Below are 20,392 nucleotides of genomic sequence, written 5' to 3'. Positions count from 1 at the left end.
GATGGTGAGGGGCGATGGGGGGGGGTTACAGGAAAGAAAACGTTCCCGAGGCGCCGGGCACCCAGGCTGAGCTGCGTTTTACCCTCACGCTAACTTCCTGAGACCGGGAAACAGAAGCACAGAGAGGCTGAGTCACTTGCCAAGGGTCACAGAGGGCAGGATGGGGACCCAGGCAGACAGAGGACAGAAGGGAGGCACTGGGCACTCCTGGGGGCTATGCCTGTGGCCTGTCCCTCTGGGGTTGACCCTCGATATCCCTTCCGGCCTGAAAACAGTATTCATTTAAGTGGTCCTAGTTTAGTGTCGTTTTCAGGGTTTGATGTAGAGAAAAGATACTGGGGAAGGCGCTGGGGGCTCAAGTTCTAGAAAACCATGGAGAGAACCATCGGGTGCGCCCGTGGCTAACGGCCTTGCTGGGACGACAGGAGGCGCTAAGGGAAGCTGGAGCCGTAGCTGCCTCACTCGGTTTCTGTACCTGGAAAAGGTGCTGAAGGGGAAAGTTTCCTGTGAGAGATCACGCCGCAGACCTCACTCCCCTCCCCTTCGCGTCTAAAAGGGGAAACCAGAAAGACAGGTGGGGACCACCAGGCGAATAAATCTCGTCTTTGGAATAAAACAGTCTTGAGGAGGAGGAAACTCCCGGGGGTGAAGCTGAGAGCATAAGATGGAATCTCAAAACTCCCAGAGGAGAAGTCTCAGACATCGCCGGTGTCCGGCTTTAAACACCACAGTGAGGCAGGAACGGGCCTCCGGCCACCAGACTTCCAAACACGGGATCTCGCTGGCAATTTCCTTGGGATGAACTAAACCTGTGGGCCAAAGGTGTGTGACAGAATGTGGTTCACAAGGAAACACGGACACATGCGTGTGAGTGGCCAGCGGGCCTGAATGTGGCCTGGTGTCTCAGCCGTCCTCCGCATGTGGTCCTCCCGAGAGGGAGCCCCCAGGACGCAGCAGAGCTGCTGCCCGTGAGCAGAGGCTGGTGGCGAACACACGTGTCCTCGAGCGCCCCGGTCGAGGGTCTGCTAGGACCCCACTGGGGCTCACTGAGAACCCGGGTCCCCGACACTCCCTACTGGCCTCTCCGGATTCTACCACTGAACATACTTATTGGGCCCCGAACAGAAGAGTATAAAACATAAAAACGACAGTTGTCGGCGCCGACGGTCACTCTGCTGGATGGTAAGTCGGTCGGTCGCTCAGCCATACCGACAGGCCAGCCTGCTGGTCGCGCACCCTGGACACTGCTCGGCACTGAGCGACGGGGAGCCCGGCGTGATCGGGGGAGGCCCCCGCATGGTAAAAGCGAACGCCACGCACACTGTCTCCCAAAGTCAGCGCTGGAGGGCAGGGGACACAGCCGTGGCCATCGTAGAGAGGGCGCTCCCGGCTTCTTCTCTTACCCCTGCACGCTCTCCCCCTCATCTCTCTACTCTGCTGAGGGGTGACTACTCTCGGGCTCGGGGCCCTCCCACGCAGCAGCCAGGTCGCTGGCGGGCGCCCTACCTTGATGCCGGCGTTCCTCAGGGTCTCCAGGGTGGGCCGCACGTCCGCCTGCAGCTGGTCCTCCACGCCCGTCAGGCACAGCAGCTCCATCTCCATCTCCAGGCTCTCGATCACCGTGGCCACTTTGAGGGAGCGGTCGTGCACGCTCAGCTTGGCCTGCACGTAGCGCGCCTGGGACACAGCAGCAGACGCGGTCACCGCTTAGGGTGGGAGGGGCCAGGCTGACCCACCAGTGCCGAGAGTGGAACGGTCGGTCGTGCCTGATCCCACCACAGGCGGGTGGGCTGGGACCCCACGGGGAGGAACAGGCTCCCTGCCTGCTCCCAAGTCGTGAGTGCAGACACAGAGAGGGACGGACCCGAGTCCCACCCTGCGCTCCGCACTCACCTGCTTCGACACTTTCGGCAGGTCACTTAACTTCTCTGAGCCTCATTTGCTTCCAGTCACAAAACGGCAACGACAGCGCCAACCTCACTGCACTGTCTCAAGGACTAGCACAACCCAAGATCTGCAGACAGACGAGGAACCTCCCACACACGACACGCGCTCTGTAACCCAAACTCCGGATCATGCGTTTTCTAAAGACAAAGTCCCACTTCTGAAGACCACAGACCCAACTCTCTGTTTATTCCCTCTTTATATCACGTTAGCAAGAACCTGGAAGAAAACCTAAAACCCCCTAATGAACTTATTCAAAACATACTCTTTTAAAATTGAAGTCAGGTAGCACTTAGCAGGGGTAGAACTCTTAAGGACATACACACATAAAAGAGTCAGACCTACAGGGTTTCTCTGGGGGCAGCAGGGTAAGGGCCCAGGAAGCCGTCCCCTGGCCTCGCCCCACCCCCCTGCACTCAGCTTTCCGCCGAGCACCATGGACACAGAGTGAACAAGGCAAGGACCCTCCCCTGGGGAACACGATCCGTGGGACAAGATGACATGAACAATCAACAATCTAGTTCAACTCCAGCAGTTTTACAGCTGAAAGAAATTAGGGCTCCAAAAGGGTGATTTCTGCCCGTTTTCCTGCAGGTGTACTATGTGCCAAGGACTAGCCTAAGCTTCAGGGATATCAGAGCAAACCAGACTCATAAAGTCATTGCCCTCAAAAAGATTTGATCCCAGAAAAAAGATGGATAAGATGAATGTTAAAAAACATAAATAAGGTCATTAAAGAGGATCATAAGCACAGTGAGGAAGTTGAATGGGGTGAGGGACAGAGAGTGACAGGTGGGCTGCCTTAGAGAGACAGTCCAGGAGGCCTTCTCGCGGGAGGCAGCGTTTGGGCTGCGGGAGTGGGCCACGGAGCCCCACGCAGGAAGAGTTCCAGGCAGACAGAAGAGCAAGTGCGAAGGCCCTGCGACAGCAGTGACCCCAGTGTGCTCAGAAACGACGTCAGGACAGCTCGCCAGAATGAGCAGGGGGGACGCCGGAGGAGACAGGACTGGGGGGGTGGGCAGGGCTACACAACAGAGAGGTCTCCAAACGACTTACTTCGAAGTCCTGATACTGCTCCTCTGCCAGAGACTTCTTTGCCACCACGAGCACCCGTAGCCCTTCGCGGGCCATGTTTCCACACTGGAAAGCAGACGGGGGTCGGTGAGAGCTGTGCCGAGGGCTCGGCCCCAGGGACCCTGGCTCTCCCCGGGGAGGGCCTGCACACTGATGTGGATGTCCCCCTCCCAAGGGGACAGGGGAAACGGCAAATCAGAAAACCGCTTTCCCCTAAGCGATCTTCCCTGAAGTGAACCTTTCGTAGGGGCGTTGCAGAGGGGCAGCCCGCGGGCAGTGTATGTGCTGGAATTTCAGTCAACACTGTAATAAGACTTCACACGCAAATCTGGACTGCTGAATCGGTGGAAGAATTGAACACCTGCCAAAACCAGGTGCACTTTCCCAAATAACCACCATCAGTGATGGCTGAGGAGTGGCTGCCACTGTGTGTTCCCAGGAAATGTAGTCGTCAAGTGAAGAACATTCCAGTGTGTCTAACATGCCAAGTGCAACTGTCAAAAAAACGCACCCAGGATGTTCCATTCATCCCCGTTAACTGCCCGGCTCCTGCAGGCATTTGGGTGCTCACCGGAAATTACTACTTACGATGTTACCAAAACATCGGTGTCTGTTAAGTGCACTTCTCACACCGCCTAGCATGGGAAGGGGCATAGGAGCAGAAGGAGGGTGTTCGTTGGTTAGTAAAATGTGCATTTCCTGCCTGGAGCTGAGAGATGGTACAAAAATGGCCCAAGACACCTGAGCGCTCCTTCCCTCCTGCTGCTGGCCACCTGTCCCAGCACAGATGGGTCGGCAGCCTCGGACGTGGCCCCAAAGGATCCCCACCTCCTGGAACTTACGCCCTTGTATGATCACACCGCTCCTGGAGTGTGTGCAGGACCTAGTGACTTGTCCCTAGCACATACAACGAGGCTAAAGTGAGGGGACATTACGCCTGAGATCAGGTTACCAAAGACAGTGACTCTGCCTTGTGTGTCCTCTCCTGCTCCCTCACCTGCTCACTTTGATGAAGCCAGTCACCGGGTTGCGGGCTGCCCCACGGAGAGGCCCACATGGTAAGGGAGAGAGGGCGGCCTCTGGCCAACAGCCAGCAAGAACCTGAGGCGGTCGTCCAGCAGCCCAGAAGGAGCTGACTGCTGCCACGACCACCCAGTGAGCTCGCAAGCGGATCCTGCCCCGGTCGAGTCTCGAGATGAGACTGCAGCCCTGGCTGACACCTTGACCGCAGCCTGTGGGAGGCCCTGGCGCAGAGGACCCAGCTGAGCCACACCCGCACCCCTGACCCACAGGACCCACAGAAGGAAACGTGTGTTGTTTTAACCAGGGCGGTTTGTTACACAGCCGCAGGTAACAGACACGGAGGCCCGCCTTATTGTACCACGCAAGGCACTGCCCCTTCAGAACATGCTTTTGAGGCCTGGTTTTAACGCCCTGGTCAAGCTTACCTCTTCCTCCAGCCAGTCGTTGTACTGCACGATGCCGGCCATGACAACGTCCGCTCCCTTCATGTAGAACGTAATCTCTCCGGTTGATTCATCCTAGAGAGAGAGGCCAAGAGCGTGAATAACTGAAAGGAACACCCTCCTTCTGTAATGCCTGCTTCCCGTGACAGTGGACAAAGTGCACTTAACAGACACTGATGTTTTTTCACTTGGCCGAAGATGAAAAGTGAGAGGGGCCCTGCTTTGGGGCAAAGGCTGCAGAAAGTAGAAGAAAACTCGAAGCATTTGGAAAATTATTAAATGATGCAAGCAGGATCAAAAGGACTGAAGCCCTTTGTTTTGAAGGGTTATTACTATTCTAACTGGCATGGACTCCCACATCATTAGGTAATTTCAGATTTATACATAGGACTGCCAGTACCACCAAATTGTGGTCCACCGAAAGAGCAGGGCAGGTCATGATCCAGACCAGCGTTTCTCACCCTCAGCGCCATGAACATTTGGGGCCAGATGGTTCTTTTCTGTGTGGGGCTCTCCTGGCGTTGAGTGACATCCCCAGCCTCGACACGCTCGATGCCAGTAGCACCCCCATGGTGACAACCAAAACGTCTCCAGACATTAGCAAATGTCTCCTGGGGGCAAATTGTCTCAGTCGAGAACCAGTGATCTAGAGAATTCCAGATGCCTGTCTATTTGCGGATGTACCTAGAGCTCAGGCTGTCCATTATTTTAGTTCGCCCTGACCAAGTTTTCTGGGAAGTGGGTAACACCGCAGCACGGGCACCAGCTCCTAGCTGTGTGCAGCTGGACAAGTGACTTCTTCTCCCTAAACCTCAGTCTCCTCATCTGTGAAACAGGAATTCTCATCGCATAGACGGCTGTGGCTGAAACGAGATAATTCACGCAGGGCATGCAGCCCCCGGCCAGATACACGGAACATGCCCCTCGGCGGTGTCATTCCTGCTGGGACGGGAGTAACTTCTCCAGCCCCTCGCTCATATTGTACGTGGAGAACGAGGCTTGGCCTGGGATTCTCAACGGCAGCAACTCTGCCCCCCAGAGAACATCACGCGATGCCTGGAGACACTTTGGGTTGTCACACTCAGGGTGTGTGCTGCTGGCATCTTAGCGCCCTGTCGTGCACGGGACGGCCAAGAACTCCCCCAGCCCCACTCAGCCACAGTGCCAAGACTAAGAAATCCGGCTTTGAGGAAAGAGGGAGGACCACTGCCTCACTCCATTCTCTCCTCCGTGATTCGCGTCTCTGAGGCGGGAGGCAGCAGAGATGGGCCAGGAGACTGGGCCCGGCCATCAACCCTGCGCCTAAATTTTGCCACTGTGGGAAGCCCAGAATAAATGCCTTTCACTTCTTCGCTAAATATGAAATAAATACCCAAAGCCAAATTAGTGGTCTGGTTTCCTCTTTTAAAATAACTTTCGAATGCCCTCCCCTCGTCGACAATCTTCTAGATCCACACGATGACTCATAAAGCAGCCCCGGGCCAAGACGAGGCGCCGAGTTTTAAAGGCGTACAACCAACTGCACGTTTATCTCGGATGGGCTGCTGCTCTGGCTGCTGGGGACTCAGGCCAAAGATAGCTGTGGGGTCTGAACATGAAAGCATCAGGGGCTTTTTTCCTTTCCCCTTCGCCCAAATGGTGCTTAACGACACAGCCGTAGGAAATCACGCCCCTAACCCAGCTTCCTTTACTCTGGAAGGGGCTCAGGCAAGTTTAGAAGTTCTGTCCAATATAAATACTGTATCAACTATCTCCTCCCATGAGTCATTTCCTCCCACCGAGTTCATCACAAGTTTATTTCGTTCCCATATTATGGCGAGATTACGCCATAAATTTACAGAGATCGGCTGGCTGTGTGGCATTGTTTCGGGGCCTCATCTTTTCCCACTGTGGCCTGTGTCTGGCACCTGCTCAAAGGCCTCCTTTAGTACGACGACGACAGTGGTATGATCTACACCAATGATCCAGCTTCAGTGTTCCACATGGGAAGGGGGAGAAGGCACTGGAACATCTTGTACACGACGAAAACAAAACAGAGATGGAAGCTTCCTTCAGAAAGACAAGCACGCAAGACCCAAAGAAACTGGCTTCTCTAACCTTGCCTAGGAGACAGAGATTCATGCAGAGAAATGACCTTACTATGGAGGCTGCGGGCAGATGCTGCCAAGTATCGTGCACGAGCTCACGCATGCTTGAAAGGCTTAATGGAACAGACAGGAGAGCGCCAAACTGTTAACTGTCAGCAGTCGATAAACCAACCAGAGAGAAGTTTTAAAGCTTCCTCACATCGGGTAATGGGTCAGTCATCTGCATGTAGCATGCAGGTTATAGGAACATATCCGAACAGCCTCTCAGCCTCAGCGCAAGGAACAGGTGGGGCTGGGTCATTCTTTGCTGTGGAGTTTGTCCTGTGCATTGCAGGATGCTGAGCACTAGAGGCCAGCAGCGCCTCCCACCCGGGGTGGTGATATTTTCAAATGCCTCTGGGATGAAAAACACCACACCAGAGGAGTATAGTGAGATTGTGCAAAGTGGGGAAAAGCCCTGGACACACATTTCTACCCACCCAAAGCAAAGATAAAGAGAGATCGGAAAATGAAAAAAATTAGCAAAACAATACGTATTTAATTAAAGTCAGCCTCGCAAGGATGGATGCTCACAGTGTTATTTTTTATTAAGCCAAAAATGAGAAACAGCCTAAGCAACCAAAAAAAGAAAAGTTAATGAAGTAAGGGTACGTTCTTTCAGCAAAACACCATACACACATTAAAAATCATTAAAGTCACAGTTTCATGACAGGAGAAAATTCTTATCACATACACACAGTTCAACGAGGGGGGAAGTTTAGGAAGCCTCCTCTGATGCCAATTTTATGAAAATGTGTGTGAATATTTACACTCCATTATGCTTAGAAAAAAGACTGAAAGGAAACCCTCTGAAAAAGTGAGAGTCTTTGGGTGGTGAAAATGTAAGTGAATAGTTTGAATCCCCTTTTCCTTACATATTTATTTGTTCTAAATGCCTTCACTATAAATGTTGATTTTTTTTTTAATAACCTGGGAATGGGGGCATGCTCTGTTAAAATAAAAACGGACTTGTTCATCTGACAGTATCCCATACTTCTGGGCACAGAGTCCCCTTTCTTGCCGCGGGAAGACCTACGAGGCACGTCTCATAAAATACGCCACATGTCTGGGAATTAGAGTCCTTGGCGACTAAACGAAGAGCGGTGCATACCACTCACTTATTCTAGAATGGCCAATACTGGGGACTATTCCTTGATGATTCAACCCTCAAATGACCTCAGCAGAGCCCACGGCCCTAGAACTTAAAAAAACAAAGGCTGGAACAAAACTAAAGTCATTCCATAGGAGATAATGACTCTCATTCCCCAGGAAACACCCACCCACAGGATTTATGCTGCTGCGTCCAGACCACGATGTTCTTGACATCAGATGTGTACCCGAGATAGGGCTTAGAAGCCATGGGTCTGGCAGGTGAGGGCCAGTGGGAAGAGCACAGCTGTGGGAGAAAACGCTCCCTCCCCACCGAGAGTTGCCAAGGAACACGTCCCGCAGGGTCTGAAAGTACCTACTGGCATCTGGACATAAAAATCCCTTAACATGGCATGTTCCAAAGCACGTTCGTGGGGTGTGTCACTGGGTCATCCACACAGCAGCTGTGGTGGTGGCAGCCTCTAAGACAGCAAACAACGGTTCTGACCTCCCGGTCGGTACTCACGAGCTGACCTACGGACAGGCCCACGCGGCAGTGAACCACGAGCAGCCTCTGGCCCACGGGCAGGAAAGAGCTAAGGCCCTTGGTCCAACAGCCCACGGGGAGCTGAACTTGGCCAACAACACTGCTGCCGTCCGCACACGGACCCCGCCTCAGCAGCATCTTGGACGGCAGCAGCCCTGGCCAATCCCTGAGCCAGAAGACCCGGCCCGGTTGCCCCCGGTTTCTTGGCCCCCGGGGCTTGGCGGTTATTTTTTATTCCCGGGCAAACCTTCTTTTTTGGGCCCCCCTTGGTTTCTTGGGCCGCGGGGGGGCCCGGACCCTTTTCCTTCTTTTTTTTTTTCCTTTTCCCCCGTTTTTTTTGTTAAGGTTTCTTTTTTAATTTGGGTTCGTTAGGGGTTGACCACCGAAACTTATTAAATTGGGGCATTTTTACCATATACTGTAATAAAAGTAACATAAGGGTTACTTGAACACAAGCACTGTGATACCACGACAGCTGATCCGATACCCCAGACAGCTGCTAAGTGACTAGCGGGCGGCAGTGTAGACAGCGTGGAGACGCAGGACAAAGGGAAGATTCGCATCCTGGGCAGACAAAGCAGGACAACACAAGGCCTCATCACGCTACTCGGGACGGCACGCAATTTGAAACTTATGAATTGTTTATTTCTGGAATTAATATTTAATATTTTTAATTATTTAAACATTTTTGTCCTTTTAATTCTTTTTTTGAACCGCAGCTGACCATAGGTAACTGAAACTGTGGAACATGAAACTGCAGATAAGGGGGAGTCTGTATTGTTGTTTGAAGCCATTAAATGTGGGGTCACCTGTTACGCAGCGATGCATAATTAATATACTACCCGAACACGGCTCCAGGTGCTCCGTGGGCTTCCCAACTCCCTCTCGTCACACCCCACCCCTCAGGTCCTGCGGAAAGGAGCATGAACCTGGGAGCCAGACAGCCGGGGGCAAGCCCCAGCCCCACCGTCCTCCAGCTGTGTGAACCTGTGCACGTTTCTTAGCTTCTCACCACCTCGATTTTCTCCTCCGGCCAATGTCAATCGTAATGGTGCTGACCTCACTGCGTTATGCTCGGAATTAAATGAGTCACTTTATGAACATCGCTTAGAACAGCCTCCGGCACACGATAAGCACTACTTAAACGTTACCTGTCATTACTGCCACTGTTGTTCCTACTGCTGTTTTTTATCTGTTTGTTATTTTGAGACAAGAATCTTGCTCTGTCACCTGGGCTAGAGTGCCGTGGCGTCAGCCTAGCTCACAGCAACCTCAAACTCCTAAGCTCAAGTGATCCTCCTGCCTCAGCCTCCTGAGTAGCTGGGACTACAGGCATGCGCCACCACTCCTGGCTAATTTTTCTATTTTTAGTAGAGACGGGGCCTCACTCTCGCTCAGGCTGGAATCGAACTCCTGACCTCAAGCGATCCTCCCACCTCAGCCTCCCAGAGTTTATACCCCAAAATGTCTGATAATAGTATCTTAAAATACCTAACAATATGAACTATTTTTTCTTTTAGAGTTTATAATAATTTCTTCAGTTGCCTTTTTTTGTTGTTTTTGAGACAGAGTCTTACTCTGTCACCCTAGGTAGAGTGCAGTGGCGTCATTGTAGCTCACTGCGACCTCTAACTCCTGGCTGTAAGCGATCCTTCTGCCTCAGCCTCCTGGGTTGCTGGGACTGCAGACGTGTGCCGTAACACCTGGCTGGGGTTTTTTTCCTTCCTTTTTGGTAGAGACAGGGTCTCACTCTTGCTCAGGCTAGTCTCGAACTCCTGAGCTCAAGCAGTCCTCCTGCCTTGGCCTCCCATAGTGCTAGGATTATAGGCAATATGAAGTTACAGTCAGGATGGAAAGGAAAGGCATCTAGATGGAACAGCTGAAGCTGTGGCCAAATGCTTTATTTCTTTAAAAAAAAAATTTCAAACCATAATACATGCAAAAATATGAATGAATCTCACAAATATAAATTTAAGCAAATGAACCCAAGCACAAAAGGGTATCTATTGTATGATTCCATTTACATAAAGTTCAAAAAGAGACCAAACCAATCAATGGTAGAAATCAGGACAGTGGTGACATCCTTGAGGGGAGGAGAATTGGTGTGACCAGAAAAGGGGCACAGAGAGTTGCTGGGGAGAGGGTGGGTGAGGTTCTGCTCCTTGTTCTGGATTTTGGTTACATGGGTATGTTAACTTTGTAAAAAAGGGCTGAGCTGTACACTTACGACATTTACCCTTTTCTCTATATATGCTGTATGACAAAGGTTCAAAAAATACAAAAAGAAAATCTGACCCCAAAACTATGTATATCTATTATGTATCAATAAAAAATTGCTTAAAAAAATCTGAAATAAGTCTGGTAAAATGATGACACTGAGTGAACACTATGTTTTTTTACTAACTTTGTGGTTGCATGAATTTTAAAAAAATTAAAAATATTTAACTACAACAAGGGTGTCAAGATCAGTAAATGAGGAAATAATAGTCTTTTCAACTAATGGTGCTAGGACAACTATATCTCCACACGCAAAAGAATGAAGTTGAACCCCTACCTCACACCATATATTAAAATGAACTCAAAATGGATCAAAGGGCCTAAAAAGCTAAAACTACAAAACTCTTAAAAGAAAGTAGACAGGTAAATCTTCCTGACTTTGGAGTTAGCAATAGATTCTTACATATGATCCCAAAGTCAAGAGCAATAACAAAAAAATAGATAAATTTTAGCCAGGCATGGTGGTGTACACCTGTAGTCCCAGCTACTCGGGAGGCTAAGGCAGGAGGATCGCTTGAGCCCAGGAGTTTGAGGTTGCTGTGAGCTAGGCTGATGTCACGGCACTCTAGCCCAGGCAACAGAGTGAGACTCTGTCTCAAAAAAAAAAAGATAAATTGGACTTTCTCAAAATTAGAAATTTCTGTCCATCAAATGACATTATCAAGAAAGTAAAAAGATAACCTACAGAATGAGTTTACAAATCATATGTCTAATAAAGGTCTAATATCCAAAATATATAAAGAATCCCTTCAACTCAACAACAAAAAGACAACCCAATTGAAAAATGGGTAAGGAACCTGAACAGACATTTCTCCGTGAAAGATATACAAATGGCCATAAGCATATAAAAAGATGCTCAATATCATTAGTCACTGGGGAAATGCAAATCAAAACCACAATGAAATACCACCCCTCATAACCACTAGGACAACCATAATCAAAAAAACAGAATATAACAAGCATTGGCGAGGCTGTGGCGAAATAGGAACCTTTGTACATTGCTGGTGGGAATGTATTAATAAGAGGGTGCAGCATTGCAGAAAACAGTGTGGCAGGACCTCACAAAGTTAAAGATGGAATTTTCCAGCAACTGGGTAACGGACCCAGCATAACGCACCAATTCCACTCGTAGTATATACCCAGAAGAATTGAAAACGGGTACTGGAATTCTTGTGCACAATGGCCATGACAGCACTACCCACGATAGCCAGCAGGTGGAAGCAGAACAAACGTCTATCGGGGGATGAGTGGACAAGCAAACGTGCTCCATCCACACACGCACACTAGCCGGCCACAGAGAGGAGTCAAGTGTGCTACGCGCTGCAGCGCAGACGAGCCTCGGAAACGCTACGCTAAGGGAGAGAAGCCAGACACAAAAGGTCTGTACTCTATGAGTCCATTTATCTGACATGTCCAGAACAGGTACATCCACAAAGACAGAAAGCGGCCTGGTGGTTGCCAGGGCCCGGGGTCGGATGGGAATGGGCAGTGACGGCTTAAGGCTCGCACGGTTTTCTTCTAGAGTGATGAAAACGTTTTGAAAACTGAACACAGGTGGTGTTTGCACAACACTGTGAACATACTAAATGCCATGAATTGTCCGGTTTAGTTATTTGATGCTATGTGATTTTCACCTCAATAAAAAATAAACACTTAATTAAACAAAAAAGAATGAGAAACGTATTACCAAGAAAGGCTCAGTCAGTCTACATTCATTAGAACTTTCATGCCAGAACCGATTCCCTTTCCGCTTAGGGAATCGCATTCTCTGGTTAGCCTGGGCGACAGATACCCCAATAACGAGGGTTCTAAAGGGGTAAGAAAGAACGTCAAGTGCCAGGGACACGGGCAGCGTACTCGGGGCCTTTAACCCGCTTGAGACGATCAAAGATAGATAAGACAGATAGTTAGATAAAGACAGATAAAAGACGACTCACCCTCACGATGATGCCCATGCGCTTGCTCTCGTAGGTGAAGGGGAAGATCTGCAGGATGGTGAAGTTCAGGATCTGGTCGCCAGGGGTCCTCAGCTGCATGGAAGACTGGTCTCGGCCCACCAGGGTCAAGCCCACGCTTTCGGTCCACTGTACCAGGGCCACCTAAACAGAACACAGGGTCACGGGTCAGACACACAGCCCAAGGTCCCAGTCCACAGGGTGTGCGCAGGAGCACAAGGCGGAAGGGGGCACAGATAAGTGCAGTGCAGCAGTCCCTGTCCCTGGGGACAGCGGGGACTCCCACACTCAGAGCTGCCCCTGTGCAGGCTCAAAGCAGGCTGCACACAGCAGAGAGCGACTGCACAGGACTAAGAGTGACTGGCATGGCCACAAATCACTTCTGGAAGAATCTGCACTGAGCCAAACAGCGCAAAGGAAAGAAGGAGCAGGACACCGGAGAGTCCTCCACCTTCGGGCTGTCCTCGCAGCCTCACTCTGGCTGCACCGGGACAGCACGGACAGCGGCTCCCACCTGGGCAGCTCTGCCCCCAAGTGTGTGATACTGGGCTTCCGGAAGACTAACTCCCCAAAAGCCTGCTCTGAACTTCAATCGAGAAAGAATCTGGAATTCCAGAACCGGAAGTGGCTTCCATGGACCCCACAGGTCTGTTAGAGGGGAAAAGCTGAACCGCAGACCTGAAATGGTCCAGAATGACTCACGTCTCTGAGGAAGGATGGATTACGAATGCACGTGAACATCTCTGAACCTTGCTTTCTGCCACAGCAACCCCGGCAGCGGAGTTAAGGAACCCACGACAGCTACGTCTGTGGCCACTCCGCACTCCCGGGATCCACCTTCCTAATCAAAACGTCATCAGTGTCCTGGGGGCTGACCCAACAGTTCACGAACCTGCGAGGGGCCTTCCACTCCCACCTTCCACTCTTAGGACTTGAACGTCAGCATTGATGGAAAGTTGCTTCCTAACAGAACACATAAAATCCCCCGGAGTCCTCCTCAGGGAAGATGGATCTAGAATTGGGGTGCTCAGCAACATTTCTCAGTTGTGGGCAAGACGAACATTTGGGGGTCAGTTAAGAAAACTCCATTCCTCTCCAAAACAAGAGGCTACAAAAGCAGGCTACTTCTGATTCTGGCAGTCCCGAGCTTCGGTTCAAAGGAATCGCTCCACATCCCACGCTGATGTGGAGTCCCACCGTTTTCAGCAGACGGAGTTAGGGTCTCCACCACCCGAGGTCAGGGCCGCAGCAGAAAAAGGAACCTCATTCAGGTGAATGAATGAACAAGTAAGTTAGATGGGAACTAGCTCAAATGCTGAACGCAGAAGGGGCAGGGAGGGAATCTTGTCTCGAGAGTCTGCCGTGTGCTCTGCTTTTGGTGAAAAGAAGAAATCGAAGAGGCAGAGCTCGTTCCCTTCCCTTCCTAAAAGGCCCATCTGAAGAACTCATGCCAGAAACCATCCACGAAAGGGCTTTTTCATCATTTGTTGGTCAGCAATAAACCACCTATGACATTTTCCCTTTGTTCCTTCGACCCTGCGCTTGGAAAATACGCCAGACCATGCTTAGCAGCCTTGAATTCTTGTCAAAAGCAGGATACACACTAATCCCAAGAGCACGATGATACCAAGATGGGAATCTGACATCTGATAAGAAGGGGTTCTTTGGTGGCATTCAACAAGATAAATACCCAGGCTCACAAAGAGCAGCCAGTCAGCGCAAAATCCAGCCTTTCAAGATCATAAATCTATCCATAGACCTAAGGTTTTCTTTACTCAATAAGAAAATATATTCAACAACATGCCAGATGGTGGTTGCAGGCTCCAGTGCCAAAAGGAGTTGGGCAAGCCATGCAGGGGTCCGGGGTAAACTGAGTCAGCAGCCAACAACCTTGATCAAGCACTGCCAGGTAGAAATTGGGCCCGCTATTTTCAAAGCTAATCTTTCTCAAGAAAAGCTGATTTTTTTACAAAATTAGGTGATTTTTCAATATTGCTTCAACTTTATTTTTTTAACAGCCTTCTAGGAATTAGTGGATGGGATGGTGGCACAGAAGGCCACTCCTCGATTCAGATTTTCTGTGCTTGAAATTCAACCTCATTATCACTTAACTTTGATAAAAATTAATATTTAGGAAGAAAGAATGGCATCGTCTCCCTACAAATGCAGTCATTTAGAAATGACTATTCATCTCAGTCCATTCCAGGCGAACAGTAATATGACATGGACAGAAATTCTGCATTTTTGGCCCGTGGAGGAGCTAACACTGAGAAAGGCTCATGTGACAGCTTTCTGCAGCGTTCCCAAAACACTGTCCAGTCCTGTCTCAAACAGCCCCCCTCTATTCTGAATAACCAAAATCCTATTTCAAGACTCTACCTCAGTGGTTAATAAGTAACATTGATGGGGCAGTTTTCCCTACAGTTCCTGACCTCTGTCCTATGACCCTACCCTTTGGGTTGGAGGGCATGGCCAGGTGATAGTAAAGCCCCACTAGCCTCCTAAATCTCTGGGACTCACCACCCTGGGCTCATTCATGCACGTGTCTGAATGCCGTCACTGTCCGGGCCTAATGCTGAGGCTCAGGGTACGCCGAGGCATTTAGGGGAGCTGCAAACACCTTATGTTCACTGAGATACGAATGTGGTTGCAGAACAAAAAAACCCTCACAGCCGCAAAAGGACCACGAGATCACCAGCCCTTCTCTGCACCACATGCTCGAGTTCCTCGGTGGCTTTTACCCTCAGTCTCAGCAACACGTTTAAGAAGATGCAAAATGAGACAGCTGGGACTTTTTACATACACAATCAGAAACGCGAGAGATGGTTAATAAATACATCAGGCAGTGCATCGTGGCATCATTTATGATGGCCCAAAGCGGGAAACCTCCTAAATCTTAAGGGAAATAGAATCAATCATCTGTGGTGTATCTAAGCAGCGGAATAGAGTGCAGCCACTAAAAACCTTCTTATCACAGATAGTTATTGAAAAGGGATAATACGATACCTTGCTAAGTGAATAGAGATAAAATATGGAATGACACTAAGTATTTATATGTGTAGAACGCAGGAAGGGAAAACATCAAAATGTTAACAGTGATTATGGCTGAGTTTTGGGGTTATGGATGATTTTATTTTTTTTCCTCTAATTCTTTTTACCTTCTCTATAACAAGTTTGTGTTACTCTTACAATTAGGGGCAAAACTGAAACTAAAACGTGCTTCTAGATCAGCTGTATCTAGATTAGCTGTACTTTCCTGCCCTCCCTGTGTCACTGCCCGGAGGCTGAGATTCCAGGTGGCTGCAGAGAGGCCTCCGTCCACGGGCTCTGTCGCGGGAGAGACCCACCCACACGGCTTCTTGTCCAGCTCTCCACGGCCCTTTGTAACAGGACTGTTTCAAGGACATTGTGGACTAGAGGAAAGACACACTCATTTTTTTTCTTGTCATATAATAATTATACCTATTTATGGGGTATATGTGATATTTTGATACATGCATGCAACATATAATGATCAAATCTGGGTATGTAGGATGTCTATCACCTACAGGAAATCAGTATATCAAAAGGATATCTGCACCCTTGTGTTTATGGCAGCACTATTCACAATCAACCTAAGTGCCCATCGGCGGATGAATGGATAAAGAAAACGTGGCAGACAGACACGATGGAATACTATTCAACCGCACAAAAGAATTCAGTTCCGTCACGTGGAGCAACGTGGATGGAACTGGCAGTCGTTATGTTAAGTGCGATCCACTCATTTTAGTTTTCCTTTCCAAGGGAAGAATCCTAGAGAGACGGGGTGGTACAAGGAGGACACTCAGAAGATAGGCTGCCAGGGTCTGGGAGAGGAAGGTTTATTTTCACCAAGCTTGGAAGCTTCCCAAGATAAGAGAGAAGAGACACAACGTTCCACTGAACTTGGGAGACAGGTAGTCTCTGAACACTAGCTCAGAACAGGACGCTCAGGGAGACTAGAGCAGCCAGGGATAACCAGAGACCACGGAACGTCACCCAGTGTCAGCCCTGCGTTCCCGAAATGCAGGCTCTGGAACTCTCTGTGCGCTTCGTGAGTTCACGAAGCACTTTCGAGCCATCGTCCCATGGGTGGGGAAGTGCTATTAAGGGTAATAAGTCCAGACTCTGGACATGGGCTATCCGGCTTCGACCTTGCCAGCAATGTGACCTTGGGAACGTTTCTTAGCCAACTGATATTAATATTAATACTTCATCTGCAAAATGGGCACACTTTTTAAAAATGACTTACTAAAAGCAAGTTGCAAAACAATTCATAATTGTATTAAATTACAACTGTTTTTAAATTTTTTTAATATTTTAATAAAGGACAAAGGAAATTCTAACACATGCAAAGAAGTAACTCTGCAAGGATACTTAGACATTAATAACAGCGGGTGCCTCAGAGGAAGAGACTTAGGAGAACTGAAGTCTTAGGGAAGGAGGAGATGGACTTCTAACTCTCCGCCATGAGTCTGTGGGGGCCACGCAGAACACTCTACATGTTACCTAGGACTCACCACTCATTGCTCTGAAATACTGAGCCATTCAAGGCAAGGCCAAATACAGCCAGCAGCTTTCATTTACACACACACACATGTGCACCCATGTATGCACACACAGAGCACATGTGCACATACATCACATGTGCCTGCACATGCATCCATATCCACACTCATAAATCCTACAGAAATATAAAAGCCATATGACTTTCTAAAGGATGTTACTTAATTTACCTTCCTTCCTGTTTAATGACATGTACTACAGTATGATTCTGTACTACAATTGTTTCTATACATATATACGCACGAATTTAGGAAAAATCTGGGAAAATCCATACCAGAATATAAACAGTAGTTATCACTAGCTGGTAAGAATTACAGGTTATTTTTATCAACTTTTTTGTGAATCTACACTTTCTACTTTTTCCTGTAGTGAGGATATTAATACCTGTGATTTTAAAAGCTTACGAAAGTTTTTTTAATATGAAAGAACTCATGGAAAAGACAAATGAATGAGTCGTAGGATTGACTCTAGCAGCTCGCCAGACAGCATCTTCTTGCCCATTCACACCGGGAAATAACTGCTTTAAAAGCTGCATCATCGTCGTGACCCCTCCCCACTCCCTCCCCCACTGTACCCACCCCCAAGGCTGCCGAATATCCTGGAAACGGTGGCACGCTGTCAGGGCCGAGACCCGCCTGCGCAGCCTCTGAGCCGCGCTCCTTTCTGGTCAGTGGTCAGATTACATCTATTTCGTTTCCCCAACGAGTTACTGTACCGGGCAGGCAGGGCCCAGCCCCTCGGGCTGTAATCGATAGCTGAATGAAGATACTTCAAGGCTCCCAAAGCGGAATATGCACAGGAAACAAATTTAGGAAATCCTGCTTTGTGTTACAGGAAACGAATCCTACGCCAACTGGTAGAAATTACTCCAGCAGCTCTCAAGTCAAATGAATACTGGTTTCTATATGTATTCCATAAACTGACCTTGCCTAGACTGGCAATGTTTTATCGATATTGAATTTCAAAGGCACGATTCTAGAGCCAGCCAAGTCTCCGTCGAATCCTACAGGGATTTGGAAACGGAACGGCTTTCTGAAAGATTTCACTCGAACTAGATTGAGGCTCCTCTGTGTCTCGTGATGTATTGATATAAACGTGTTTGTATTTTGCAGCATGCATCCTCTGAAGTAGTCTAGAAGGCTGATCAGTGAGATATTAACAGTGGCTACACCTCTAGGAAGATTATGGTTTACTTTTTTTCTTATCTCTATTTTCACATGTTCTACTACAGACATGAAATAACTGTGCCATAAAAAATAATAAAATAAAAAAAAAGAGAGCTACGAGGTCACACTGGCCTCTGTGAAGATGCCAAGGCAAATAGCTCTTTTTTTCCCTCAGTCATGACTTAGAACCTTAGAAAAACAAGACGAATCTGAATCCAAGTGCAATCAATGGACAGAAGAGATAAAGCACCACTGGCTTTGCGAAAAGGAGCCAAGAAGCACCAAGCATCCATGGAAGATTTGCCCTCATGGAAAAATCTTTGCCCAGCCCTGAAACAAATACGTCAAAGTTCGGTGGGAACAGAGGAGTGTGGGACAGGCACTACAGGCCCCGGAAATGCCAGCTCAAGCCCGGGGGCCCACAGGCAGAAGTGCTCATCAGATCGTCAACATCTAGAACTTGCTCGAATTTTAATTCCATCAAATAGCCGTAAGTTCCCGGTTCCCGGTCCGTAGCTCCTAAGATGCTGGTTGGTCTTTTCTCACAATTGTCATTCTGTGGTATCGTACTCTCATTCCCAAAGCGGAAAACGAGATCCAACAGACTAAAAAGAAATGATGATAAACCTGCAAAGTTCTCAGTTACCGAGGCGTAAGTCCGAGTAGATCAGTGGATCATCCGGACAGACCCTCTTTTCCCATCCTCTCCTTCTGCACACAGGGCCCATCTCAGAGACCGACCAGCAGATCCAACATCTTTCACTCCGAAAAAGCCTGACTCAAATGTCAACAGTCACAGATGAACTGGGTTTTACAGCTTGAACCGTTCCAAAGACACCACCCTGACTGGAAGGAGAAGTGTCCCAGATGACAAATGCCACTGCCCCAAGAAAGGAGAAAGAAGCAACAGGACAGGGAAGGTGACATTCAAGTGTTCCTTCACTCATGAACTGTGTAAAGATTTGCATTGCACCATCCCCCCAGCCACCGTTAACCTCCCTACGCAGGAAAGCAATCAGGGGCTTGTTATAGATAAATATCACAGAACAACTGCTCTACCAAGCCCAGGGCTCTCAAACAGAATGTCAAACTAATCCTTTCGGTTTTAGCAATAGAATATGCCTGGAAATGAACAGCAGCTTACAGGTATGCAGTTCATTGGACTTCCATCAAAGTTAAAAACATTTGTGCTTCAGAGAACACCATCAAAAAAGTAAAAAGATAACCCTCAGAATGGGAGAAAATATTTGCAAATTACATATCTGATAAGGGACTTGTATCTAGAATATATAAAGAACTCCTAAAACTCAACGACAAAAGACAAACCAATTAAAAATGGACAAAGGATATGGAGAGACATTTCTCCAAAGAAGGTTATACCAATGGCCAATACGCACATAAGAAAGATGCTCAGCATTATTAGCCATCAAGGAAATGCAAATCAAAATCACAACAAGGTATCAGTTCACACGCACTAAGATATCTAGAATCAAAAGGGCTGACAACAACAAGTATTGGCCAAGACGAAGGGAAGCTGGAACCCTCATACACTGCTAATAGGTATGTAAAATGGTGAGGCCACTTTGGAAAACAGTCTGGCAGTTCCTCAAAAGCTTAAACACACAGTGGTTACATATGACCCTTCCATCTCATTCCTAGGTATGTACCCAAAAGAAATGGAAGTCTACACCCACTGAAAAACTTGTACACAAATGTTCATGGCAGCACAATCCATAATAGCCAAAAAATGAAAATCATCCAAACGTCCATTCATTGATGAATGGATAAACGAAATGAAGACTATTCACAAATGGAATATTACTCGGCCATAAAAAGCAATGAAATCTTGAAAACGCTATGCTAAGTGCAAGAAGCCAGTCTCAAAGGCCATTTATTGTGTGGCTCCAGTTGTAGGCAATGTCCACAGAGGGCAAATCCACAGAGACAGAAAGTAGATTAGTGTTTGCTTAGGACTAGAGGGCGGAGGAAAAAGAGGGGGGTCAATGGGAAAACGGGTGTGGGGGTTCCTTTTGGGGTGATGATATATTCTGAAATTGATTGTGGTGGTGGTTATATAACTCTGAATATACCAAAAAAACCCACTGAACTGTATACTTTAAATGGGTGGACTGTACAGAATCTAAATAATTTAAATTTAGAATTT

At 48.4% G+C, this 20,392-nt stretch overlaps 1 protein-coding gene across 2 annotated transcripts in view; it reads right to left on the bottom strand.

Annotated features, from left to right (window-relative positions):
• The window catches only part of ATP9A (ATPase, class II, type 9A), a 114,912-nt gene that overhangs the window by 18,428 nt on the left and 76,092 nt on the right, over positions 1-20,392 (bottom strand). For both annotated transcript variants that reach the window (XM_012656915.1, XM_012656914.1), the window contains exons 15-18: positions 12,461-12,622; positions 4,467-4,559; positions 3,001-3,084; positions 1,507-1,677 (exon numbers count right to left, since the gene is read on the bottom strand). In XM_012656915.1, the coding sequence (XP_012512369.1) occupies positions 1,507-1,677; positions 3,001-3,084; positions 4,467-4,559; positions 12,461-12,622 (510 nt within the window). The remainder of the gene's footprint in view (positions 1-1,506; positions 1,678-3,000; positions 3,085-4,466; positions 4,560-12,460; positions 12,623-20,392) is intronic.

The sequence above is a fragment of the Propithecus coquereli genome, unplaced genomic scaffold (genome assembly GCF_000956105.1).
Source record: "Propithecus coquereli isolate 6110/MARCELLA unplaced genomic scaffold, Pcoq_1.0 Scaffold527, whole genome shotgun sequence".
Taxonomy (NCBI): Eukaryota; Metazoa; Chordata; class Mammalia; order Primates; family Indriidae; genus Propithecus; species Propithecus coquereli.
This window is presented reverse-complemented; position numbering and strand designations above follow the sequence as displayed.